The sequence below is a fragment of the Hippocampus comes genome, unplaced genomic scaffold (assembly GCF_001891065.2).
Source record: "Hippocampus comes isolate QL1 unplaced genomic scaffold, H_comes_QL1_v1.1 scaffold68, whole genome shotgun sequence".
In the NCBI taxonomy this organism is placed as follows: Eukaryota; Metazoa; Chordata; class Actinopteri; order Syngnathiformes; family Syngnathidae; genus Hippocampus; species Hippocampus comes.
Window position 1 is genome coordinate 73709 of NW_017805625.1, and position 21615 is coordinate 95323.

General features: G+C 49.0%; 2 protein-coding genes and 2 non-coding genes across 5 annotated transcripts in view; 2 read left to right on the plus strand and 2 right to left on the minus strand.

The window, feature by feature from the left end:
* The window catches only part of gata2a (GATA binding protein 2a), a 15643-nt gene extending 12372 nt beyond the window's left edge, over positions 1-3271 (minus strand). The window contains exon 1 of the mRNA XM_019881361.1: positions 1902-3271. The gene's annotated coding sequence lies outside the window, so the exon portion shown is untranslated. The remainder of the gene's footprint in view (positions 1-1901) is intronic.
* Positions 3272-10070: 6799 nt separating this feature from the next.
* rpn1 (ribophorin I) lies at positions 10071-20577 on the minus strand. Of its 2 annotated transcripts, none has more exons than XM_019880552.1 (10): positions 20223-20577; positions 15290-15354; positions 14903-15209; positions 14620-14829; positions 14358-14550; positions 13856-13955; positions 13608-13746; positions 12547-12666; positions 10856-11101; positions 10071-10780 (listed from the first exon to the last, which is right to left on the minus strand). In XM_019880552.1, the coding sequence occupies exons 1-10, from the start codon at positions 20448-20450 to the stop codon at positions 10598-10600; spliced, it is 1791 nt and encodes a 596-aa protein (XP_019736111.1). In that variant the 5' UTR covers positions 20451-20577; the 3' UTR covers positions 10071-10597. The 2 variants fall into 2 exon arrangements, with proteins under 2 accessions (XP_019736111.1, XP_019736110.1); XM_019880551.1 differs by lacking the exon at positions 20223-20577 and adding an exon at positions 17014-17367.
* trnaf-gaa (transfer RNA phenylalanine (anticodon GAA)) lies at positions 17569-17641 on the plus strand. The gene has a single exon. It is a non-coding gene; the product is annotated as a tRNA-Phe (tRNA).
* A 200-nt stretch (positions 20578-20777) lies between the features above and the next one.
* trnaf-gaa (transfer RNA phenylalanine (anticodon GAA)) lies at positions 20778-20850 on the plus strand. Its single transcript has one exon. It is a non-coding gene; the product is annotated as a tRNA-Phe (tRNA).
* Positions 20851-21615: the final 765 nt, after the last annotated feature.

A 21615-nucleotide genomic window follows, 5' to 3' on the forward strand; every position in this document is an offset into this window, starting at 1 on the left:
CGCATCGCCATTGTCGTTGGCGTGTTTGCCAAATGGATTACTCAGCAGGATTTAGCCCTCTGTCATTTTTGCCTTCATTAATCCCATTTGTATCTGCGCTCGAACAAAAAAACGAGTGAGGGTGAAGCGATTGTTGGGGGGGGGGTGCTTTGTCAAGGACACAGAAGCATTGTTGCCCATGTTGGAAAGGGGAGAAGGGCTTTGCTTTGGACGAGCGCTCTCCCTTTTCGATGCGCCGGCTTGAAGGCGCGCGCTACAAGTGTATCGGTGCGGCCGCTAATGAGCGAGCACATTCTCATTGGCCTCTGCACGCCGACGATGAAATGGCCTTGGCTTTATCTACCTGTCCGCTCCCACCGGGCACGCTCATCCATCATTATCCAGAGTGGAGCCGTGTGTGTGTGTGTGTGTGTGACTGTTCAAAAGTCAGCGCTCTTTGTGTGTATGTGTGTGTGTGTGTTTAGCTGGGGGCAAGGGGGAGGCTGGTGAAGATAAGCAGAGGCAGCGAGAGGGGAGAATGACACAGAGCAGCTGAAGCATTATTGTCCCCTTTGCTCCGTACGCCTAATTAGATGGAGCCGGGGGGGCTTAGGAGCCACCTGCAGCAGCGGCGGCGGCGGCCTGCAGCAGTCACCCGAGCAGCTCTCCGCTGCGTGGATGAGGCCTGGGTCGGATCGCAACTGGACTGACTTTTTTTGTTTGTTTTTGTTTGTGGGCCCAACCTGAAATTTTAGGGCTGCGCATGCATCACAAATTGATCTTCACGATACATGAAGCATTTCCTTTCGGATATATGGGCGGAAGTGTGCTGCACAAGTTGGTCAGGAACAAAATACACACACACACACACACACACACACACACACACATATATATATATATACTGTACATATATGTACACACACACACACTTTTTTTGAAAAGCGATTTAACTCGTCACAGACGAAAAGTTGAGTTGCACTGCATGCCTTCGGTTTTTTATATATATGTACACAAACACACACACACTTTTTTTAAAAAGCGCTTTAACTGGTCACAGACGAAAAGTTGAGTTACGCTGCATGCCTCAGGTTTTAGGGGCAACAATTGTGAAGGCAACGAACTTGAACATGGGCTCCTTTTGGGGAGCACGCAAATCTCTCCGCATTTTTACAGGGTTTCCCGTTTTTTCGTGGACATTCTCCAAGCAGCAAGGCAGGAAAGCACGCGGCAACCTACGATGTTGTTCTGCCCGCAGCCTGGCATGTTCTGCTCATGAAAAGACGACCACCGCGTTCATCATGTTACATGCAGCGTGACAATTGGGCGTCTTGTCGTCGTCATACCTGGATGATGATGATGCTGTCATCCCTTTCATTTTGTGTTCAAGCGAAGCCCGAGACAACATGTGCCGACACTACGAAATAATGAATGATAGTGGTGTTCTTTTTTTTTTTTTTTAATGGAAAATATGAGGTCTACCTTATGACAAAATAAGCACAAAGCACTTTATTGTCGTACCGGTACAATAGTGTGTTTGTATATAGGTTGCCAATTCAAAGAGCAAATTCAGACGAACTGTTCCTGCGCAAAAATAATAATAATAATAATCATAATAAACCCGGATGCTCCACAGAAAATAGATTGAATGTGTTTGTTGTCTTTCGGTTTTGCATTTGATCATAAATTCAAGGGCATTTTCACAACAAAAATTGCAGACAGATCGATCGCGAAACCGGTGAAAAACAACCACTCACAAATACGCAAAAAGTTCAAGGGAATTTATGGAAATGTTAAAAACAAACAAAAGAGCAGCCCTCCCTCCACATTGAACCCAGATGCTCCTCGAAATTCTAAACCATCGCGACAAACGTTTTTCGTCGTCGACGTCGGGACTTTCGAGGAAAGACGCACTCACTCACCCGCTGCTCAAGGCTCCTCTCTCCGTGAAACGGCACCCAGAAGAAGGCAGCTCTCCATCCGCCGAGAGACGTCGGGCTTGTCCTTCCAAAAGATGCGCTGGAAGAAATCGGCTCATTGCAGCTTTGAGTCGAAAGTGCGACGAAGGACTTTCCGTGGCGTTCCGGCGCCGATGCACTCGACGAGCTGGAGCGCGAGAGCCGACGCGCGGGTATGGCAGAGGATGAATGAGATCGTCGCGCTCTGCTCAGGCACGGCCAAGAGCCGCCGAAACTTGCTCGACCGGAGCCGGAGTCTCGCGGGCACGCGTGCTCGGCGGCGGAATTCAGCCAAATCAAAAACAACCGCAACGACGACAAAAGCCGGCTGCGACGCGCCGGCCAAACTTCAGGTAACGTTCACGCGTATCTCCCCCGGACAGCTTTGCATCTTTCCCGAGGGCACAACAGCTGATCGAGAGTCTTTCAAAGAGAGACGCGCCGTTCTGTCGACAAAGAAAAACATCAGGCTTCGATGGGGTTTGATTGAGTTTTGCTGCAAAAAAAAATAAATAATAATACAATCAAATCAAATCAACTCCGATAAGGCAGAGCCTCCGCGGCACGACCGGGCTGCAATTGCACTCGGAAGGGCTGCGAGGTCTCCGGTGTGACCGTGACCGCCTTTTATGTGGGATCTCGCGAGATTGCGCGAGGAGTCGTTTTGCGTCCGCCGGCCTCTGGAGTGACAGGACGGTGCGTTCCCTTATTATATATCCCTTTTGGCACGGGTCTGCTTTGCCTTTGTTTTTTTTTTATTTCAAGCGAATGACTCTGTTTTGTTCTGTTTTAATTTTGGTGTTTTTTTTTTTGTGCTTTTCGCTGACGCTTCCGAAACCAAGGATGGGTCAAAGTTGTTTGGTCTCCACAAATTCACTCTCTGCCAGCGACGTGTATCGTGACGGGCAGAACAACGAATGAAGCGCACCTTGGCTCTGTCTCCCAAGTGATTGGCCGGGAGCCTTCATCCGATTTTTGGGACATTTGGGTTGGCGGTGCGACGAAGTACAACATACCTCTGCATTTCTAGAAAAGGTTGCGAAACACCGGACCATACGGTGTATTTCTGAATCCGCGCAAGGGACAAAATCGGTGTCGCCGTACGCAATAAATAGTAAGAAATGGCATGTCCAACTTTCTTTTCTTTTTTTTTCTTTTTTTGTCAGAACAAAATCCCGAGCTATGACTTGACAAACGATTAAATCTGAATTGAAAATGACACAAAATACCATCTTTTGTACTGTTAATTTCATTTGATTTGATTGCGGTGCAAATACAAAACAGTTCTGAACATTTTTGCCCCAAGATCCGCCTGCCACGTTGAAGAAGAGGGGCGGTTGCGGGCCCCCCCCCCGTGGAACAGCGGGCGGCCCCGACCAGAAAGAAAGCAAGAAAAAGCAAGGAGACTTGCGATTGAAGGAAACGCTTTGCTTTCGGCAGCAAAGATCCGATCTCAGCATTTGTTGAAAAAAAAAACAAGTTACATATTTGGCGAATGAAGCTCATGAACAAAAAACGGTGAAATGACATTTGGAGTGGCATTGCATATGTGGAACAATATTGCCAACGAGGATTCAAAAATGACATCCAACCAAAGCTGACGTATTTGACGATATGTACTTTGAATGACAAGCGACGAGAAAAATACACGATCGACAGTGGACGACATTTTGACATAGACTAGCAAAGTGCTGTTAGTCGAATTTCTATAATCACTTGACTGCACTCCTCCCCCCACTGCCACCACCGACAACAACAGTAATAATGATAATAATAATAGGAATAATAATAATAATAATAATAATTCTGTGTGTGTGTGTGTGTGTGCGTGCTCGCGTAGTCGAATTTCTATAATCACTTGACTGCACTCCTCCCCCCACTGCCACCACCGACAACAACAGTAATAATGATAATAATAATAATAATAATAATAATAATAATAGAAATAATAATAATAATACTAATTCTGTGTGTGTGTGTGTGTGTGTGCGTGCTCGCGCGCAGGCGCCTCTTTGCTCCTCTACAGGAGCTCTAACACCCGGCGTCAGATGCCAGGGTCCTTCATCTGCTTCTGCTTCTTCTTCTTCTTCTCCTTCGCCTCCTTCTGATTATTACCACGGGTAATATTTCATGGGCACCACGCAATCTTTGTTCCCCGTGAAGATAATAAATGGCCTAATCGTTATCAGCAAACCGCTGGGGGTGTCAGCAGCGACCGAGGCTGGAAGCGGGGCTCCAAAGTGCCGCTGAATAAATTGCCGCTCCTTATCTCTCGCTCCCAGATTATCGCCGCCTTTTCAAACTTGCACAACAAATACATTGAATGCATCTAATGCATCATTTGTGCGCGCGGGGGGGTCGTGTAGGTCGATGGAGAGACAGATAGGCGCTCGGAATGAGAACTATTTACACGGATGCGAGCCGCGCAGCCAATCCGAGCGGCGTTGGGCGTTTATTGGCCCGGGTCACCCGCACATCCCACTTAACATATCAATACCAGCTATATTAAATATACATCAGGCGGCGATTTGATGACTATCTCTCTGATTAGTCCCACCTTGGCTGGCTCACCTTTTCATTGTGCGTCGGAGTTCCGAGGCACAAGCGCCCTTTGAAAAGGAGCAGCCGCATTTGGATGATTTTTGCTGCATGGCGATCCTCACTCTGTATGGCACTGTTGACTTGGATCGCCGGATCCATTTTGCCTCGCGCGTGTCAATAGACACGAGGCGTCTGCTTGAATGCGGAGCGCTTCCAAATCGTCGACTTGATTTCGGGCGTTCAACGAGCGGCGCGAAGGACACCCCCGCGATTCACCTTTGTCCAACGTGACCTTTCCCCTCCACGCCGGCTTTCAAACAAATGCGCTCCGCCAGACCGACACTTTGCGTTTAGAATATAACAGTAGAAGTCATGCATTAAATCGCTAAGGGTTGTTTTTTTTTTTCGCTTCAACATAACACACGCGCACGCGCACACGCTCGCGCACCCCTTTTTAATACCGCGGCATCTCCGGCAGCCCCGGTGGTGCTCTGATGGTCTCCTAGACAACCGAGATAACGGTGCAGCAGTTTTCCATATCGGCCCTGGAGTCTATTATAGCGCGGGATTAGCTTTTCCGAAAAGGTCAGACGCAAAGTCACCAAAGCTGCTTTTTTTTTTTCCCCCTCCTCTCTGTGCCACCCCAGCGCGAACCTGCATCCATCCGCGTCGCATCGCGTGTGCCGTTTCATTGGATGAAATTAGACGAGAAGGGCTTGGCGTTTGCGTGGACTTGAACGTTGGCGGAGCCGAAAGAGGAGACGGGCTCTGAAATCCGCTGCTCAAGGCCCCGACCCCCCTTGCTCTTGTCAATGGCCTGTGATGCGGCGACCCCTGGTGCCGAAGAGAGGCAACGGCAGCCACGTGGGAGAAGGATTCCGGTGCACTTGCTGCGTGGATGTCTGTCAAGGCCTGAGCAACAAAGACGGGAGCGAGACCGTGACCCAACTGGAACGTCCCAGCTGGAATTCCCGGTGGCCGCACAGGAAGTTTAAGGAGCTCTGACAGGAAGTGTGCTCTCAGCCTTTGGCCGGCGAGAGAGGGAGAGAGATGTTTCCTGTTCGCTTGCCGGCCGATGGCCCTTTTGCTTTTTCAGCTCACTCCGGAGCGCAACCTGCCAAGTTTGTACATGTGGGGAGTCGGCACACATTTAGAAAAGAGAAGTGATGGTCAAAGAAGGTGCTCAATGCAAGAATCTGCTCCAGGGTCAATTGATGACCCCAAAACAAACAAATGTTGATTCGCTGCGGGCAGTCATTGTTCTGAGCCCGGGTCAACATTCTTCATGAGCACCGAGCCACCATTTTCTTTTGTGTTCCTCTACATATATCCAACTTGCTACTCGTGAATTCACCTGCATGCAAATGTTTGGGGAACCTCTGCTTCTCCACGGTGGGCTGAAGAACTCACCTGCTTGCTGCGGCGCTCAGACCGAAACCCTAATCCTCTTCAAGAAGTCTGAAAAACCGGATTGTCCGAAAATTGAAGCAATATGTCCCGTCGAATATAAGCGAAATACAAGCAATCCGTTCCAGGCATCCAAGAATACGAACAAAAGGACATTTTAAAGAGAATATATATCATTGAACATACAGGAAACAATGTCAAATCAACATAAGTGACTAATGAAATTGAGTAATGAAAAGGAAACTGGACTTTTACCTTCTCCAAGATGTCTAAACACACACACACACACACACACACACACACACACACACACACACATACACACACACACACACGGTGTATATGTCCGGCATATCTCTCCTTGGTTGTGGGACTGTCGCCCCTGCCAACATGGCCGCCACACGGGCATATCTGTCAGCCTGATCTCCTGCTCTGCATATCTGTGATGTCAGCAGCACAACCCGGAAATACACCATGTCGTGTCAGTCCAAAAAATAAAATAAAATAAAATGCAAAAATAAATAAATAAATAAATAAAAAATAAAATGTCGTGTCAGTCCCAGGTCTGCTTATTATGCCACAACCCCAGTAAACCAAAAGCAAAGCACATTTCTTTGACAGCTCCTGTACAAAGGGGCGTTCGGAGAGAACTGGACGCTATTTCCGTCTGTTGGTTTCGGGTGCCTTTCCAATTTATCGCTTTGGCCTGAGCTAAAAAATGGGGCGACAGGCGAAAGGGAGAGGGCTTCGCCGTAACCCATCGGAGGGCTCCCGTGCCCATCGTGCCGACATGCTGCGTCACATCACAGCTCGACTGCTTGGCTTTTGCGCAGTGTCCGAGGCCTTCGGAGCATGCGGGAGTTTGAATCGCGCCCATCGACGTAGGTTGAGTCACGGGATGCGGAAGTGGCCGCATGAAATGAAACTCGGGGCCAGTGAAAGCGCTCTGTGTCCCTTTGATGGGCTCCCGACCCACAGGCCGCGGACCAGTCAATGCTGGTTCATGCAAGACGAGAGAATGCTGGAAGGGATTCATGGGAGAAGGCGAGCTCCGAAGAGGAGATGGGTGGATTGGGGGAGGAAAAATCTCTTTGTCTCGGGTGAACTTGGTGGACAATCCAAGTTTCCGATCAGCTGTGGAGTAGGGGAAATTGGCTGCCCTGGGAAGGAGAGGGCCACTCTCACAGCTAATGGGAAGTGCCCCTGTCACTCGACTCGGGTCCCATCGAGAAAGGAGGAAATGTGTCTCTTTGCACGCGCAGGCGTGCGTGCTCACGAACGGGGAGGGAGCAGCCTGACGGCCTCGGCGACAAGATGATCCCGCCTGTAATCCCGCTCCCCGCCTCCAGGAATGCGCGCCCGAAGGCTCGGCTCACTCCTCGGCTCGCAAGTGCCACCTCCATCTCGGCGCCGCTTCCTCGCGTCTGTCAGTCCGGCTCCCGGCAGCTGCAACCGGGGCCACAGACGCTCTCATTGTCCTCCGTCCTCCCCGCGACCCCCCCGTTCGCCGCCACGTGTCCGCACGCGGGCGGAACACACCTGCCACCTGCACCCGAGGGGCGGGGCTTTTCATTCGTCATCCATTGCTAAACGCTCATCCCGGCGCCCTGTCACCGAGGAATGGCGGCTCACAGAGGCGCCTCGTTTTAAGGCGGACTCGACGGCGATGGCTTTTGGGTTCACGTTCACATTTCCTCGTTCAATCCCTCGATGCGGGGGCGAGAGGGATTGAACGAGAGCATGTCATTGCGAGCGTGCATGCACATAATAAGGCGGTGACAGTGAGGGGTGCCGGCTCTGTCTCGGTGATTTATGAGAGTGCGCTGGCGAGGGTCTTCCGAGCAGGATATTGTTCCCCGACCGGTGACTTCTGCCGCTCGCTTTCTTTCTGCATCTCGCGGCGTACGTGGGCATTTTCTCCGAGCGAGAAAGATTAAGCTGCAGGTGAGGAACCCGTGTCATCAATCACCACCACGTCACCGTGGCAGGAACCTTTTTAGAAAAGCTGCAACCTAGTTGGACTCCATACTTTTGCACATATTCATTATTTCTGGCAGATAAAGAAAGAGCAAGCACACTCTGCATCCTGACTCCTCTTCAGGAAAGGGAGATCATAATCAGCTTGTCGCGTGTGGGTACCTTACAGCTCAACCGCATGGGCCAAGTGGTCCCACACCTTGCGCTCGGCGCCTCGTCCACCACATCAGGATACAGTGCTGCACACCAATTCCGGTTGAAACAGTATTTTGCACCACTGACGCCAACTGATCAACCGCACTTCTTCTGTGACCGGTACTCACATCCTGGACCGGAGGACATGGCTGGAAGTGAAGAAGAAGAACAACAACAACAACAAAAAAGGACTTAAAGGCCTCGAAATATCGAGACCAGGCTCAGCCAAGAAGCGAGGGCCTCTCCGTCAAAACTGTCTGACAAGGCAACGGTCGTGCTGCGAGCGTCGCTGTGACATTCAAGTGGAGGACTGCGCAGGAGTTTCGAGGCGTTCGTGTGCAGCCTCTTGATATCGACATATCAAAGTCTCCACTTCTGACTCGGCGTCTGTGCCGAGCTTGAGCGAAAAACTGAGGAAGACAGAAACCTAGGCCCCGCACCGAGTAAAAGCTCGATGACCTGCTAGCCAGTGGAATGAGTGGCAGATCTACCATACACGCATGCGCACACACGCACACGCCATGATTAGCAGCGGCCATAACGGGCCCAAACATGAACAAAACAGAAAAAGAAAGTCGATCCAAGAGCTTATGAGTTGGCAAAAAGGAAATCGCCTGCGATTGGCTGGCAACCGGTGATGTTTGCAAAGCGCACCGAAGGGCAGTTTCAACGTGAATTTCAGTCGACAGCAGAGAAGTAGAACAAAATATGGAAAAAATAAAAAACCGGATGCCGCTGCAAAATTGATCAAAAGACGAACGGAAATGCGGCGGTGCTCCGGGAGGCTGCCAAGAGGCTGCCATTGGAGGAGCTTTGGGAATTTCTGGCAAGTCACAAGAGAACGATCTCCCAGCTCACAACACTTGTAGTCGTCAGCACTTGTGGGAAAAGCGTGATGGTCCTAATTGCAAACGCTCGGTCGGTCTGTTGAAAACACAAAATTGCCAAAAGAGCGTCCGTCATTGGCGTGGTTTTTCTTTCGCTCAAACTGGGGCATTCTTCCCCAAAACCGGTCCAAGTTTGGACAAAACCTTACGAAGAGCGGGTAAATATGATGATGCACCACTCGATTTCTGAGAGACTGTCTGCCAGAATAAAAGCCAAAGTATTTGTTTGGGTGACATTCTCATTTCTCATCACGGGTTTTGCCAAGCGCCTTCCGAATACCCTTCGATCACCGCTGGCAACCTCTCCAAAGTTGTGGAGTTGGGAGCGGCCTCGCTCGGCCGCCGGCGTGCGTTCCGTCGGCCGTCCCACTGTGAGAAATTGGAGTGTGTCCCAGTACTGCAAAAGTCCACCGGAGCGCAGACGCAACTGCCATTGTGTGGCCTTTCGGCGGCACCGAGCATCGGCGCGAATGGACATTGTCTTTGCTTTCCCCTGCCGCGTACTTTCAGAATGATTATTGTATGTGCATACAATGTTAACATGAGCACTGTGAGGGGAAGGGGGCCTGTTACTATGGAGCAGGAAATGACCTGCCGCCGGGTCTCGTGACCACCTCGGAGGGAAAGCCGTGACCTCAGGCTGACCCCCGTGGGCTCGGTAGGCGCCGCACTCAGCTACGCGACGACAACAATGCTGCAGAAACCCCCTCTCGGTGCTTGTACTCATCTATTGAGTTTTGTTTTGTTTCTAAAGGTTATTTTCATCCAATCAATGCCTTGATTAGTATGTCGAAATGAACACTCAGCGGATGCAAACGTCGCAGTTGAGGCCAGCTGGCCCCCTGCAGGCCTTTGGGAAGGGCTTGAACACATCTGCCTCCCGCTTGGGAGGTTCGGGGTTCGACACTTGAATTCTCCTCATGCTCCGAAGGCTTTCCTCCGGGTACTCTGGCCTCATCCCCAAAAACATGTATGTCGGATGAATTGAAGACGAGCATTAAGTGTAAATGGCTGTCTATTGACCAGTCCAGACTCCAGGGTGGACCCAGCCTCCGGCCCAAAGTCGAAGGGGGAGAGGCCCCGGGATTGATGCACACGCTCATCCAAATAAAACAATCAAAAGAGATTGTCACTCCCAATTTTTTTTATTTCCAATATCTCAACATCATTTTTCACCCCCGTGTCTTTTCTCACACAACCTGGTCTCCAGTCATCCCCAATCTCAGTGAAGAAGACACCTCTTACAAAACCACAAAATGTAAAAACAAAATTACACAACACTAAAAAAAAAAAGTGAGTCACATCACGCCGCAAAAAAAAAAATCAGAGCTTTAACATGATCAAGGTAAAGTAGGGGGGAAAAAAAAAAGTGAAATTGGCAAAGCTACATTCACCAATCTCGCCTAACCGCTTGAGAAAATGTCAATGTCGAGCCGGTCCAAGTGAGGGAAGAGATTTGCGCACTTGTGACTTCATTTTGCAAAACATGAAAAGTTGAGAATCAAACACGGAGGACATGAAAAATCTGAGCACCAAAGGGAGCTCTCAACAACCCAGGAGCCAACTCGATCGCAACCCACATGACGACGCGTCACTGGATGTGAAAAGCGGGTCGGGGTTGTCGCACACGCGGCATGGGCGGCGGCGGTGCCTCTACAGAGCATCCAGCAGACTGTCGATGCGGCCGACGAGCTCTTGTCTCTTGCTGGACACGGCCCTGTCGTTCTCCACGTAGGCCTCCTTCTTCACCTTGCCGGCAACCAGTCGCTCCGCCTCCTGGCTGGCCCGGCACACCAGTTCCTTCATCTGGCCGTCCAGCTTCTGCAGCTCTCCGACCTGCCGAGGAGACCACCGCGGCCGTCACCCGAGGCCCGCTCAACGGCAAAGGTAGAGGGGCGCGGCGGTACGCACCTTGTCGGCCAAGTCGGAGCCTTCGGCCTTGAGGCGAGCCTGCAGCGAGCTGATCTCGTTGGTGAGCGCGCGGTGGTCTGCCTCCAGGGTCTTGCGGCCCCCGTTGAGTGCGCCCGTATCGCGAGATTGCTTGTAGCGGTTGACCACGTCGTCCATGTGGCGGTACAGGCCCAGACGCTTGTTGACCAAGGTCAGCACCTGCTCGGTGATGGAAGCCACCTTCATGCGCACCTCGGCCACCGGGTCCTGAGGGAGAAAGCGCACGCGGGCGCATGATCGCTGTCTTCTCCAAATAGCTCAGGTGCAAACCGCTCTACTCTCGGTGACGTACGGCGGAATGACCAACTTCCTCCGGCTGGCGGAAGGTAACGCCAGCCCACGTGTGCGCCGGGTGCCATTCAGCAAACAGAAGAGCTTTGTGTGCAAACAGTAAGGCTCATTTGTCCGGAAACGCCTTGAGCATTGTTGCCGTACGCCCAACGTGCGCTTTTTGTGTGCCTTCAGACTTTTTGGGTTGAATATTCAAGATGTGCAATAAATTGCCTCGGTTCCATTCCTACAATTGCTACACAACACAATTTTGTGCCAAATCATTCAGAACGTGCCAGTGTTCAGCACCCATCGATGATATGGCACAGCTTTTACTTCTGCGTTCGATAAATATCGGTCCAAGACAGACAGGACATGGAGGCAGTTTTTCAAGCCACATTGTCAGCCGTCGCTCCCGTGTAACGCTGGGGGCTAAGATCAACATCAAGATGCCAAAACAACAATTGATCGTAACATCCTGTGACACACACACACACACACACAGTCCAAGTTAGCCACTGTGAAATGTAAAACAAGGGAATACTCCAAGTGCTGATGCATATAACGAAGCAACAGTTTCTCGCTCGGAATGACCAAAGTCCAGCAAGCAGGGATTCCCTAATTTTGGTGATGGGTAAATGACACTCACGACTCTCCCACTCCCTATTGCAGACGTATGAACTGTGCACTGTATCTTTAAACCCCGAGCGCCACCTGGAGGAGTCAAAAGTTATCACAAGTGCTCCACTGGCAGTCGGTTCCGAGAGACGCAGCACCCTTATTTGTAAACAAGTCGGAATAGTAACCTGGCAGTACTAAAGTTGTGCTTCCAGAAAGTACATGGAGAGGAAGGAAAAAAACCCCATCCAGGCTAGTTATAAAACCAAGCAAACAGCAAAAGGCATCGCTACCCTGCCCCTTCCTTTTCTTGGCCCGGCCACCGAGCAGCGCACCAGGAATTGCCCCTATTTGGAAGTGCTGACGCGGCAGCACTGGGGATCGTTTCAGCTCGTTGGTGTCTTTCACGACATCTCCCTTTCCTAGTGCCCCGTATCTCCCAAAGCTCGGGACACTCGCTGCATTTACTTGGACTGGCTCCATTTGTCAATTGCCGCCGGCAGAACAAGTCTGCCCAAAAGAGCAGAGTCTCCTAGTGGATGCGCCTTCTGACGCAATGACGTCCCAGCGTCACATCCGCAGCACAGGCCTATTATTTATGTGCAGCGGTGTTGCTCTCATTAAGTGATGTTGCAAATATAAACCTATAAACCGGGACCCGCATCCCTTCTTTTGGGATACTGTACTCGTGCGCTGCTTCTGTCAAACTGGAAGGAACTGAACTGCGGGACGACAGAAAAAAAGATCGTGGGTGAAAAACAAACCTTTGTTATGGCAAAGTCCATCCGAACGTAGATGATGACGGTGAAGAAGAGGATGTAGAAGGCTGCGACCACCAAGAGAGGCTCCTGCAGCATCAGGATCTTATTGAAGTTGTAGTGAACCTGCAGAGAACAAAGCATACACCGCCGCAATACAGTGAGGTGCTTCATCAGCGGCGGTCTTCCACATCTGATTGAAAAAAAAAAATGTAAACCCCACCCAAAACACACATTCCCAAAAGAATTTTGTGGAGACCCCGCGACCAGACCCCAGATAAGAGCCAGGAAATGGATGGATGTGGTGACACCAGTGCTCATCTATTCAAAGAGGTCGAACAGAGCAAACTGGAGCTTTCATCCAAATGGCTCCTTCAGCTCGAGATTTTAGGCGTGGCGGTCTCCTCCCTATAGCTGCCTCTGGTGAGCGTGTCCCTGGCGGGTGGGCGGCCGTCGTCATGGTGGCTGGCCAGGAAATGGATGGATGTGGTGACACCAGTGCTCATCTATTCAAAGAGGTCGAACAGAGCAAACTGGAGCTTTCATCCAAATGGCTCCTTCAGCTCGAGATTTTAGGCGTGGCAGTCTCCTCCCTTATAGCTGCCTCTGGTGAGCGTGTCCCTGGCGGGTAGGCGGCCGTCGTCATGGTGGCGGTGACCCGACGTGGCTGGCGAACGAGCATCCGCCACAACAACCCTTCATTCACCTGCCTGGTCGCCAATGAGTCGTGTCCCCTCTTCGTGAGGGCCCGACCACCTTGGGAGCAGGGATTTCGTCTCTCCAGAGTCGAGCCCAGCGCACGCCTGGCCACAGCACACAGGTCCAACGCCTTCGCTCAGCTCACCGAGACGACAAGGGCGACTTGAGATTCTAACCACCTAGGAGGCCTGCGCACTTAAAACCCAAGAAGCCCTTGGGAATAAAGGCCAAACTTTGACGGGAATGACCTTGACCTGGATGGCGGAGAATCTACAGTACACAGACAGGGGGCGACTCGAAGCTGCCTGCCTTGGATTTTTTTTTTATCTCGCGCACACCCTGCGACAGCAGCCGGGCAGCAGCCTTACCACGACATCTTGAATGTGCTGCTCCACCAAGTTGTTCTTGGTGGCGACCAGCACAGGCCGCCCGAAGGTATCGAGGTACGTGTAGTGCAGTTCGTCCGGCATGCGATTAATTTGATATGGTGTATCCATCTGGATGTTCCTAAAGGAAATAAGACCAACGAGAATGAGCATTTTCCCTAAATATACACAAACATTAAAAAAAAAAAAAAAAAGGCTAATCAATGCTCATGTTGTTTGCTGACACTCACTTGGCTCCCTCGGGCAGGATGATTTTCACAGTCATAGAGTCAATGACCTGGTCGTCATAGACGTGGTCAACCAGTCTCATCTTCAGTGCATACTGGTCCCCTGGAAGAACACACACGCACGCAGCGATGAGCAAGGCTTCTGTTGTACATCACTGGAGAAAGCGAGGGCTTCTTCAGCCCCTTCCTGTGGCCATCAAATGCAATTTAGTTGCATTGAAGTGAGCACAAAGTAGACCCGATGTCATAAAATTAAGCCAAAAAAAAACCCCACCATGCAATTGATGCCACCCAACCCCCCAAAAAAGATGGGAGCACCGCTTATTGATGCCACAAGAGGGAAGCAAAGCAACATTTGTCTCATTGAAATGCCCAGACTGCCTTCAACATTGTCGGTTACCACTAAGATGTGGCCAAATGAATACTTGGACAGTTTCATCGGACAGTGCTTTGGCCTTAACAGAAAAACAAATCCCCCTGCCGGACACGCTTGCAATCCACTCACCCAAAGTGTAGAGATACTCGTAGCTGGGCAGGTTATAGCCAATAATGTAGTGGGTCTTCCAGCCCCCAAACAAAGGGAAGCGGGGCCTGATCTCCACCTCCACGGAGTCATCCAGAATCTGCAGGTGGGAGGTGGAGATGTTCCCAATCTCGTCCCTGTAGTAGACATCTTGCGCCGAAGCCGGCAGTATGGTCTGGAGAAGGGGGAGCTCGCCGTCACGTCACAAAGCCAAGCGTGTAAAGCGCGGCGCACGAGCGCGTACCTTGAAGGACTTGACGGAGGAGATGCCGCTGTCTGCCTGCCGCTGGTAATCGTAGCGGGAAAAGGGGCCCTTCAGGACGGCTCCGGTGTGCCTCACGTCGATGGTCTCCTCCACGGCGATGTTGCCCCAGTGAGACACCTCGATGGTGCGGGTGATGCTGCTGATGGTGAGGAAGGGCGCGTTGTTCTCAAAGTGGATCCTCATCGTGTCCTAGGCGCGAGAGGGCACGCGCGGTGAGAACGCTGCGAGGTTTTGGCTCGCGGCCGGTCTTTCACTCGCACACCTCGCTGAACTTGGGAACGTCGGCGTACGGGCCGTACTCGATGATCTCGTCCGTCTTGCTGGGATTGCCCAGTTTGGTGTAGCTCTCCACCGTTTTGGACGCCAGACGGACGCGGGTGGTCTGAGTTCGAGTGGGGTATGGCGAGTAGAAGTAGTGGTTGCCTTGAAAAACTACCAGCTGGCGCTCAGCCTGGGTGATGTCCGAGGGGAAGGGCCGCAGGACGTGGCTGAACGTCATTTCCACCTTGACTTTGACCTTACCTCCCACCACCAACTTGGACGGAAGAGTGACCTTGAAAAAGTCTCCGCTGTAAAAGACGGACAGACGGATGACTGACAGGAGATGGACACACGGTTCTGCGACATAAGGACGAGAGCGGCGCTTTACGTTAAGCCGTTAATTTTGGTTTCCTGGACCTTAAGGTGGCCATCGTCCTCTTCATCGCCTTGTACCTGTAAACGCACACCGCACAGTCATCGCTTGCCTCGCCACTTCAATTGTCGCTGAGAAACAAGATGAGCGGACTCACTGTCACGTTCTATTCGGCGTGACGAGAAAGGAGTCCTGTGAAAGGTAATCCCTTTCATGCCGACAAGGGTGCATTTTATGAGTTACAAGTGCAGGAACCGATCAACGTGCTGGAAACTTTTGACCCGAGGTCGGGATTATTTTGCTGCCCGTCTAACTCATAACATATGAGAAAATCAAAGCAGCAGCCAAGCCATCTCCTTTGATGGTAGCTCGTTGCTACTGTGCTAAATCCATTGTGTAACATTTACAGCTAACTTATTGTTGATACACCTATTGTTTAAAAAGAAAAAAATCCTTGGGGTCAACTCGACTTTTTCATGTTTTCTATGAAAACACATAGTTTTACAAACACAGGCCGTCTGTAAAATTTTTGCTCGTCATTATGAAATTCTTGGCTTTTTAAAGCAAACGATCGTTTAAACCACATGAAAAATGTCCATAGTGCATTTCTGATTAATTCAACTTATACGTGACATTTCTAAAAGAAGTTTTGACTGACAGTGTGCATGTGTGTGTGTGTGTGTGTGTTTTCTATGAAAACACATAGTTTTACAAACACAGGCCGTCTGTAAAATTTTTGCTCGTCATTATGAAATTCTTGGCTTTTTAAAGCAAACGATCGTTTAAACCACATGAAAAATGTCCATAGTGCATTTCTGATTAATTCAACTTATACGTGACATTTCTAAAAGAAGTTTTGACTGACAGTGTGCATGTGTGTGTGTGTGTGTGTGTGTATATACATATATATATATATAGAATTTATTTTGGAGTTTTTTTGTTTGTTTTTTTTTACTTTGGGGGGGATACTTTTCCCCTAGAGGAATCAAATCAAGTCCTCATAAGTCCGATGAAGTCCCCTTGTGTAAGTTGATTCAAAGTTAATGAATGTTGGGGGAAAACAATGCTAGAATAAGGGGGAAAAAAAGATTTTACCTTGAGGCCATCTACCTTCCGCCTCAGATTGACACCACATCGTTCGGAAAAGGCCACAAAACCTCGCATAAAGTTTTCCGACACCGTTTGGACATATGCGAAATGTCAACGAAATTATATGATTCCAACTTTGGCTGGTGACGTAAGCGATCGTCGCAGCAAGGGATGCCTTTGGTGCCAATGGAAGTGGGCGGGTCCTCTCCGTCTTAGGGGCCGGAAGTGCATTGCCCAGCGCATACGTGTCATTCAGTCCCGACGGCTAACGAGCGCCGCGAAGGAAGTTAAACGCTTGCCAAATTAACATTCAGCGATTAAAAACAAGAGCTACTCCGAACAAAGCTTTGTTTCAAAACAGACCGACCACGTTAACGATAAACTGAGGTTAGCCATAAACGACTTCTTGCCTGTTAAACATGGCGGGCCACTCACATTAGCATACTTTAGCTCAAGCTGCAGTTCGACGCATGACGAATAGACAAAATGACAATGCCGAATCATAAATGAACGCACACACGTTTGCATAAGAAAGCTTTGACTGAGACGAGAAAGGCCAGCACGGTCGCGTGTCTCCCGCATGAAAGAGGCAGCACGCAGGAGCCCGCGACTGCAGCGTTCATGTGCGATATTGGCCCATTTGAACTCACCGAGGCCCCGACGTATGCCAAGTGTGGGAAAAGCTCAGGATCCACGGTTAAGATAAAGCTTTGGACGTCGTAGCGTGCGAAGTTAGACAGCGTTATGTCCGCAGTGATCTTCGCCAAGTGAGTGCTCAGGTCCACCGTCCTCCTGACTTCGTCGTTCACCAAAGTGGCCGAGCTCTGCGCGGCGGCCAAGAGCAGCAGGAAAGCGCCGAGCGGGGGCCTTCTCGCCATGTCTGCGGAGGTTCAGAGGACGAATAGCGGGGGATGAACGTTCGGCTCGAAGGGAACAAAAGGCCGTCACACCGCGCCACTCGACGTGAGAAGAGATGACGCTTCTTTCAAACGAAGCGATGACGTCAGAAGGCCTGCGCCGGAAGCGACTGAGTCTCTATGAAGGCTCGTCGACTTCGTTTGTCTTTGTTTTTTTAACGCTTTTATTACAATGTACACACAGACGGGATGTTCGGCCCGTCCGAGCTAGCAGTCAGGCGAATTCTGTAATGCGTTCCTCGCATTGCCGTTGTATGTTTGTGTTTTACGCTGAAGTTTAGCAATTAGGCCGAAATAGCTCAGTTGGGAGAGCGTTAGACTGAAGATCTAAAGGTCCCTGGTTCGATCCCGGGTTTCGGCAATGGCTGCTATCTTTTGCACAAAGCAAATACGATTAAAACGCAATCCAGACTAATCTGAGATGGTTTCAGTCGTCACATTCCTTCGTTCTGAAAAAGTAAAATATGGAGTTGTCATGGATATGAGCAGAGTAGTGCCCTGCTAAGTACTGTACTCGTAACCCATGTGGGTTTTCTACTGGTGTCAAGTCAATATGTAGAATAACGCACTGCATGTGTGTGCGTGCGTGACATGCATGCTTTGTTGGTTTTGACGTTCAACATTTGTGTGCTCCTGAGTTTTGTGAGCATGTGGTTCGTTTGGGGCACGAATAACGTGTTTTGAATGTGAGCATGTCTTTTGCAGTCGTGGCGTGGTGAATGCCCGTACGGATGATGTTCGTTCGACAGTACCCGTAGAGGGCTAAAAATGGTTGAATGAACGTTGAGAGACACGACATAGCATAATGTCCTTCCATACTTATTTGTCATGTCCTTGTTTATGATGATACTAGTGCAGCGTGTACTACAGGAGACAAATTCCTTGTGTGTTCTACATACTTGGCCAATAAAGATGATTCTGATTTTGATTCTCATAACTCTGACTTAATAAGAAATTCTGTCAAATGCCGATTCCGAACATGTTTGACGTACGTTGTATTCGATGTGTTTGTTGGGACCAGAGGTTTGGTGCTCATTTCTACAAGCATATTTTGTCTCCATCGGGGGCGGGGGCAGAAAACGTCGTCTAATTTTGGAGGGAGCCAAATGCAAATGCAAAAGATGGCTCAATTGTGGGCGAACGTTCCTCACTGCTGGCCGGGCCAGCTGAGCAAAGCCAATAATATCCAGCTGCAGACTCGGAGGAGGTAGATTTAGGCTATGGTAGACATACGACAGAAGTGGCTGTGGTAAGTTTAGGTCAATGGATTTTCAAAATAAAGTCGCTAAGTGGCTGTGGTAAGTTTGAGATGGTAGGTTTGAGATGGAATTACTTTGTTTGGGATGGTAGGTTTGAGATAGAATTACTTTGAATAGAATTTTAATTGAATAGAATTACAAAACACCTGGCTTCTGTATCCCCGCCAAAACGTATACCTATATTCCCTAAATGATCCATGTCCATTTAATATAATACAATAATTACTTTGACTTATTTGTATTTTGACGAGTAGAGTCAATAATTCATAAGGTTTTAATATAATACAAAAATTACACAACACCTGGCTTTTTATGCATTATAATAAATATAAAATAAAACCAGATTCTGTATCCCCACCAAAATGTATACCTATATTCCCTAAATGATCCATGTCCATTTAATATAATACAATAATTACTTTGACTTATTTGTATTTTGACGAGTAGAGTCAATAATTCATAAGGTTTTAATATAATACAAAAATTACACAACACCTGGCTTTTTATGCATTATAATAAATATAAAATAAAACCAGATTCTGTATCCCCACCAAAATGTATACCTATATTCCCTAAATGATCCATGTCCATTTAATATAATACAATAATTACTTTGACTTATTTGTATTTTGACGAGTAGAGTCAATAATTCATAAGGTTTTAATATAATACAAAAATTACACAACACCTGGCTTTTTATGCATTATAATAAATATAAAATAAAACCAGATTCTGTATCCCCACCAAAATGTATACCTATATTCCCTAAATGATCCATGTCCATTTAATATAATACAATAATTACTTTGACTTAGCATGTGTGTGTGTGTGTGTGTGTGTATATACATATATATATATATAGAATTTATTTTGGAGTTTTTTTGTTTGTTTTTTTTTACTTTGGGGGGGATACTTTTCCCCTAGAGGAATCAAATCAAGTCCTCATAAGTCCGATGAAGTCCCCTTGTGTAAGTTGATTCAAAGTTAATGAATGTTGGGGGAAAACAATGCTAGAATAAGGGGGAAAAAAAGATTTTACCTTGAGGCCATCTACCTTCCGCCTCAGATTGACACCACATCGTTCGGAAAAGGCCACAAAACCTCGCATAAAGTTTTCCGACACCGTTTGGACATATGCGAAATGTCAACGAAATTATATGATTCCAACTTTGGCTGGTGACGTAAGCGATCGTCGCAGCAAGGGATGCCTTTGGTGCCGATGGAAGTGGGCGGGTCCTCTCCGTCTTAGGGGCCGGAAGTGCATTGCCCAGCGCATACGTGTCATTCAGTCCCGACGGCTAACGAGCGCCGCGAAGGAAGTTAAACGCTTGCCAAATTAACATTCAGCGATTAAAAACAAGAGCTACTCCGAACAAAGCTTTGTTTCAAAACAGACCGACCACGTTAACGATAAACTGAGGTTAGCCATAAACGACTTCTTGCCTGTTAAACATGGCGGGCCACTCACATTAGCATACTTTAGCTCAAGCTGCAGTTCGACGCATGACGAATAGACAAAATGACAATGCCGAATCATAAATGAACGCACACACGTTTGCATAAGAAAGCTTTGACTGAGACGAGAAAGGCCAGCACGGTCGCGTGTCTCCCGCATGAAAGAGGCAGCACGCAGGAGCCCGCGACTGCAGCGTTCATGTGCGATATTGGCCCATTTGAACTCACCGAGGCCCCGACGTATGCCAAGTGTGGGAAAAGCTCAGGATCCACGGTTAAGATAAAGCTTTGGACGTCGTAGCGTGCGAAGTTAGACAGCGTTATGTCCGCAGTGATCTTCGCCAAGTGAGTGCTCAGGTCCACCGTCCTCCTGACTTCGTCGTTCACCAAAGTGGCCGAGCTCTGCGCGGCGGCCAAGAGCAGCAGGAAAGCGCCGAGCGGGGGCCTTCTCGCCATGTCTGCGGAGGTTCAGAGGACGAATAGCGGGGGATGAACGTTCGGCTCGAAGGGAACAAAAGGCCGTCACACCGCGCCACTCGACGTGAGAAGAGATGACGCTTCTTTCAAACGAAGCGATGACGTCAGAAGGCCTGCGCCGGAAGCGACTGAGTCTCTATGAAGGCTCGTCGACTTCGTTTGTCTTTGTTTTTTTAACGCTTTTATTACAATGTACACACAGACGGGATGTTCGGCCCGTCCGAGCTAGCAGTCAGGCGAATTCTGTAATGCGTTCCTCGCATTGCCGTTGTATGTTTGTGTTTTACGCTGAAGTCTAGTAATCAGGCCGAAATAGCTCAGTTGGGAGAGCGTTAGACTGAAGATCTAAAGGTCCCTGGTTCGATCCCGGGTTTCGGCAGTGGGTGTTATCTTTTGCACAAAGCAAATATGATTAAAACCCAATCCAGACTAATCTGAGGTGGTTTCAGTAGTCACATTCCTTCGTTCTGAAAAAGTAAAATACGGAGTTGTCATGGATGTGCGCAGAGTAGGGCACTGCTAAGTACTGTACTCGTAACCCATGTGGGTTTTCTACTGGTGTCAAGTCAATATGTAGAATAACGCACTGCATGTGTGTGCGTGCGTGACATGCATGCTTTGTTGGTTTTGACTTTCAACATCTGTGTGCTCCTGAGTTTTGTGAGCATGTAGTTCGTTTGGGGCACGAATAATGTGTTTTGAACGTGAGCATGTCTTTTGCAGTCGTGGCGTGGTGAATGCCCGTACGGATGATGTTCGTTCGACAGTACCCGTAGAGGGCTAAAAATGGTTGAATGAACGTTGAGAGACACGACATAGCATAATGTCCTTCCATACGTATTTGTCATGTCCTTGTTTATGATGATACTAGTGCAGCGTGTACTACAGGAGACAAATTCCTTGTGTGTTCTACATACTTGGCCAATAAAGATGATTCTGATTTTGATTCTGATAATTCTGACTTAATACGAAATTCTGTCAAATGCCGATTCCGAACATGTTTGACGTACGTTGTATTCGATGTGTTTGTTGGGACCAGATGTTTGGTGCTCATTTCTACAAGCATATTTTGTCTCCATCGGGGGCGGGGGCAGAAAACGTCGTCTAATTTTGGAGGGAGCCAAATGCAAATGCAAAAGATGGC